At 36.5% G+C, this 6043-nt stretch overlaps 1 protein-coding gene across 1 annotated transcript in view; it reads right to left on the bottom strand.

The window, feature by feature from the left end:
* APPL1 (adaptor protein, phosphotyrosine interacting with PH domain and leucine zipper 1) overlaps positions 1 to 6043 on the bottom strand; it is a 37092-nt gene that overhangs the window by 12140 nt on the left and 18909 nt on the right. Inside the window, 4 exon segments of the mRNA XM_012555845.2 lie at positions 1556 to 1612; positions 2944 to 2986; positions 4977 to 5165; positions 5815 to 5973. Coding sequence (XP_012411299.1) covers positions 1556 to 1612; positions 2944 to 2986; positions 4977 to 5165; positions 5815 to 5973 — 448 coding nt within the window.

Genomic DNA, 6043 nt, shown 5'->3' with positions numbered 1-6043 from the left:
AACACTGTATTCCCTAGACATTAAAGTGAGTCATTTAATTTGCATTTTATTTTTTCTTGCTCCAAAGTAACCTAACAGAAAGGAAAAGCCAGTTGGCAGGAGATCAAGTTACTAAAAACAAAAGGCTTATCTACAGTTAGCACTGATTTTCTGTAACTGAACTCCTAAGATTATTATAAATCTAAAAAAAATTACTAATATTTTAGAGGTCATGGGTTTTTGTTTCTTCGTTTTAAAACTTCCTCCTGGACATCTAAATCATGTGTCTTGGCTGGCACCTAAAAGCCATTATGATAAAAACAGAATTCTTCTTTTCCAAACTGTTCTTCCCTTCACTGGGGCTTAAAACTTGGAAGTCATCTTTACCAGGTGCCTCCTTCATCAGTCAGTTACTGACTGGTCCAGGCAGTTTCTTTTTACCTGTTTCTCTGATTTGTTTTTTCTTCTCTCTTCCCTTGGTTACTATCCCATTTAGACCCTCAGTTCATGCCTGAACTATAATGGCCTCCTACCCATCCCCAGACCTTCCCCTCTAGGGGACCTTCCCCTTTAATCCACCCTTACTGAATAGCAGTTTAAGACTTAAAGGGGTGAAGGTTTCCAGGGAAATTAGCCCTACTCTGTCTCAATTGAAATCATCAGCCCCCCATCCAGCCCTGGAAGGTGCCCGGAGTTCACAGCACAGCCAAGCCCACCAAGACTGGCAGAGAACAGACAGCTCCTGCCCTAGTGCCAAGGCTCTGCCCAATTCCACTTCAGAGTGGACCCACTTAACACCTTCCAGAGTTCTCCATACCCTCGGGTTCTGCCTGTATGTCTGGACTGCACCTATGGCTATGTCTACACTCCTGGATTCATCTGGTGTAATACCCTTGCTACTCAAATGTGATGTGCAAACTGGGAGCGCAGGCCACCCCATCCGACACCTACAGATTCACAATATGCATTTTAACAAGACCCCCAGCTGATCTGTATGCACATTTCAGTTTGCTATTATTCTCCAACAAGAACCTTCAATTCCAATTACGTTACTAGTTTCACACACATTCCAATTCTGCCTTTGTGCTTCTGTTTTTACATTCTTATCTGTATTATCTTCTCTTTTCCTCAAAACACAGATAAATCCTACCCAGCTCAGGTTTCCATCATCCCCACAGAGCTTTCTCTAAGACTAAGGTTCACACTGATCTTAACATTCTCTAAACTTAGGCCTTTAGTCACCACCATTCAATTTCAATTAGATACTGCTTTATGTGAAATGTTAAAGTTTTAGTTCTGCTGCTCCACAGACAGGCTCCTGAAGGCAGATGCCATGGCTTATTTTTCTTTCGTATCCTCGTTCCCCACAGTGCTCAATGCAGTGTTAGGCAGAGAGTAGATACCCAGGAAATATTTGCTGGTTGGCTGATTTCAGTACCTTCTGAAATAACTACCCATTCAAGGTCAAATTAAAAGATTACAGAACATGAGAAATTATGACAATTAATAAAAGCCATGTAAGCCACAGAATTATTCAATTTTGCTAGATCTGGACACCATAAAATTAAAATATTACCTCTGGATTTTCACTTAAGTATATTTGCTTAGATATGTTGTTTATTGTACAGATCCACTGTAAGAGGGGGAAAAAGTAGAAAAATATGATTAATAATACTTTCTTTTCCTACAAAGCTTCTTTTCTAAAAAAGAATGTTCAATATTCAACTGAAACAGAAGTTTCATTAAATGCAACACAGGTTCTTCCTTGTGAGGAAAACACCTTCACATATATATATATGTGTGTGTGTGTGTGTATATATATGTATATATATGTGTATATATCTATGTGTGTGTATACATATATACACACACATATATATATGCACACACCTATATATACATATATATGCACACACATATATACGCACATATACACGTATAGTATTTGAAGGTATAACAGAACACTGAGCAGATTTATTAACTTAAAAAATTTTATTTTACACAAGGAAATAAAAAATATAGAAATCATATTAAACTGTAATTTAATAGTCTGTATTTATCTTTCCCACCAAACAAAACATTCTGGACTCAGGTATCTTCATAAACATCAGTACAAAAAAGTTAAGAGCTGAACATAATCCAAGTGAATACACGGTACACACTTCCCTTCTTTCAAGTTTCTAATTAACATAAACTCTCTCTCTCTACATCTTCTGCTTCACTCTCTAGGACTCCCAGTGCGAGGTAAGTCTCACTAAGCTTAAACTAATCATTTTGTTTGGTAAACCCTGCAAAAAGCAGACATATCTGTGCTTCTTTAGACACCAAAAGTAAGCTTTAATACTTTTCCAAGAAGTAAATAAAGGTAGACCTCTACATGATTTCTAAACTTGTCTTTTACCAAAACAATCCTAATGCCAGATAAACTGACTCAAAATCAAACTACGGTATATTTTTACAGAAGAATGTTTCTCAAGACAGTTTTGAAGTGTTAGTTCTCGGTAGTATCTTACTTCCATGTTTGGTGTAACAGAAGTAAAAATGGAGCCAAAAAGAAAAGGCTCATGAAGAAGAACAGAAACTCCCAAATCTTTGTCTTTCTGTCTTTCATGTCCCCAAGGTTTTATGCTTTAGCTGCTTCCTGCCATGCTACACCTGCAGCCACTATGCTTTTAACGCGACAATACTGCCTCAGAGGGTTAGGAAGGGAATAAATTCAACAGTCGTCTCATGATGTTAACGGCCTGCCAGAAAGCACCAGTCACAAGGTCATCTCTGAATGGGAGCCTTCAAGACAGCAGAGAGACCATCTCTAAAGTCCCTCCAGCTGTAAAATTCTGTGAGAAACTTGAGAACATTGTCATCACTAGAATTTTCCAAATTCTCTATAATGAACACATTAATGTTTCATAATTAGAAAAATATTTTCCTAATGCTGAAGAAATTAATTAGTTAAAATGTTACCTCTTCATGGTCCTTTTTACTCTCTGCTTGCAAAATTGAAGATCTGAAAAAAATTGAGAAAAAGTCTGACCCTCAACTTTTTTATAAAAGTACTTTCACTATGATCTGAGAGAACTTATCTCTAAAACTATATTGTTATTGTTGTTAGGTGCCAAAGTGTCGATTTCGACTCACGGTGACCCCATGTGACAGAGCAGAACTTACAGGTAATATGTAAAAATAAACCAGCACCTCAGGAAAAGCAGGGCACCACAGGCATTAGCACTCAGATTTGAACAGCTCTGACTCTGGCTGTCTGGGCCAGGATGTACCAGAAGGGAAACAGGCGCTGGTCCTCAGAAGGACAACCACAACAAAGGTACACAGTCAGTAGGACATCTCAGCTTTCTGACACTTAACGATGCTTCTTTCAAATTTAAATCAGCGATCCTAACAGAAAATACTACCTTTACTTCATTACTGATTGTTCCTCTGTTAACAAGGTTAAGTCATGATTTTCAATATACTAATCACTGACATAGGCGTATTTAGCTTTTCTATAAAAATTAATATTTTAAAAGTTGGGGAGAAAATAATTTTTACTAATTTGCATCACACCAGGAATGTGAAGTGAGAAATCATATTAAACACTAGCACAAAACAGAAGATACCAAGATGTAAGTACTTATAGTAACATAATTTAATAATTTGGTAATTTTGGCAAATGAACACAGGAACTCCCAATATCTAACATGATATTTGGCGCACAAACTGGGATTCGATACATGTTTGTAAAAGGAATATAAAATTAAGCAGCCATTTTGAAAAAGGCAGTGAGGCATGACATCTTAAACAATGTACAGAAACATAGGAACACAGTGACTTCAGAGAACCAGAGCGTGCTCCTGAACATCAGGAAAGGTCCAAGACAATATTCTAATCAAGTAGAAAAAACTGCAGCTAACCCAAACGTCTACCATTAGGGAAATGTTTGAATTACAGTGTGTATCTTTAAATGGATTATAATGCAGCCATATGAAATGTTTTTAGTAAGTGGATACAGATACAAATTACATATACAATATTTCCTCAACTATTTAAAAAACGTACTTAGGACGAAAATTGGAAGGCAACAGACCAAGAAGTTAACAACCGTTGCTTCTGGTTGGTGAGATTATTAGCTTTTTTCTTACTCCTTTTTATATTCTTCTATGCTTTTAAAAAATGTATCCTAAATGCTACTTCACAGGTTTTTATTTAATGCAAAGGTAAGAGAATTTTTAAAAAATGTCACTATAAACATAAATGAACTAAATAATGAATTTGATCAGAAATATTTAATTAATATCTTAAAATAACACTATTTATTAGGACCTACCAGTTGCAAGGAAACCCTGGTGGCGTAGTGGTTAAGAGCTAAGGCCGTTAACCAAAAAGGTCAGCAGTTCGAATCCACCAGGTGCTCCCTGAAAACTCTATGAGCAGCTCCACTTCATCCTATAGTGTCGCTGAGTCGGAATCACCCGGAGGGCAAGGGGTTTGGTTTGGTTTTTTTTTCTCACTGTGTGCTCGGCACATTACGTATGTTAGATTTCTACTCTTCACAACAGCATACAAAGCAGGAATTATGACTGCCCTGCTCCCCAGCCGTTTTACATGTAGAGAAGTAGGGGTACAGTGACTTGTCCACAGACACACAGCCCAAGTAGTGGATCCAGAATTTGAACTTTCTGGCCTCTGGGGTGGGGCTCTCTCCACCAACTGGTGCCATATCATACAGGATTTTCAGTGACATTCTCTTAACACAAAAATCAGGTCTCACCATATGACAAGGTCAGGGGCCTTGCTGTGTCAGTCTCAAAATATTAAGAAATCATTTACCCAAGTCAGAAAGGAAAATGCAACTCATTTCTACAAGATTTAAAAGAAAAAAATTATCTTAATACATAATAAGCCTAAAACGTCTATTAAATTTCTGAAAGAAATTATCTTGCATTTTGGTAGTTTAAAATATTACTGACTTTACTGATAGTAGAAAAGAAAAATATACTAACTTTTTTCCGTCAAAAGAGGTGATCTGAAAACAGTACCGCCTGTCTTCACAGTCCACAGCCATCACTGAACAGTTGTCTATGTCCATGGCCAGGCCTCCGGCTACGTCCCCTCGGGCCTGAGTCATTAAATTTCCACCCTGCGTGAAGTAAAACTGTCTGTCCCAGGTAGATGACACCAAGCCTGTTTTACTAAATGAAGAAAGCGTATTTTCACTTTTTAATAATGACACTATCAGCCAGACAAAAAATAAAGCACATCACACAGAACCAGCTTGGAAAAAGACACCAAGGTAGCAGGAAGAATAATATAAACATCAGTTTTTCAGCTTCTAAATTACATTCATATAGGTTTCCTCACTCATGTATGTGTGTATATTTTCAGAACAAGGCTGGAAATTATCAAATTGTGACTGTTATAATGATGCTCCATAAAATATAGGTTACAGGTCAGTTTCCAAGGGAATATATTCAAAACCAAAGAATTCATTTTAAATTTATCCTATCTTCAGGTAAAAACTAAAATTTAGTCTGATGATGTAATTACATATATTGTCAAGTATGATAAATGATATTTAATAGCATTTCCATCTTAATAAGATATTTAAACTATTTTTTATAACTCTACATGATTCAATAAATAAGTAGAATTTTGCCTCTGAAAATATTCACGTATTTCACTTCATCTGTCAAAAAATTCACGTAAATATTAACATCACTAAAAAGATTCAACCTTTAGTAAAATGAAAACAATCTGGCAGACAATATTAAGTACATATTACATTCATTTGGTATTACCACAGATTACATACGAGATATAAAAATAAAATATTTTTCTTACTTCCTAGCATTAAGGTATCCAGCCTTTCGGGTTAAGTTTCGATTAACAGGGAATTTGGTGGGGTCTGGGTCAGGTATATATAACGGGTCACTGGCTACTTCCAAATCTTCTATTGTCTGCTGCATGGTCTCTACATCACTGTCCATTTCCCTGCGAACACTAACATAGAAAACCGATTATTTATAACCAACCATAACGGACAAAGAACTCCTTACCAATCACTTTTATA

The sequence above is a fragment of the Trichechus manatus genome, unplaced genomic scaffold (genome assembly GCF_000243295.1).
Source record: "Trichechus manatus latirostris isolate Lorelei unplaced genomic scaffold, TriManLat1.0 scaffold00001, whole genome shotgun sequence".
Taxonomy (NCBI): domain Eukaryota; kingdom Metazoa; phylum Chordata; class Mammalia; order Sirenia; family Trichechidae; genus Trichechus; species Trichechus manatus.
Note: the sequence above shows the minus strand (reverse complement) of the source record. Positions and strands in the feature narration are given on the sequence as shown.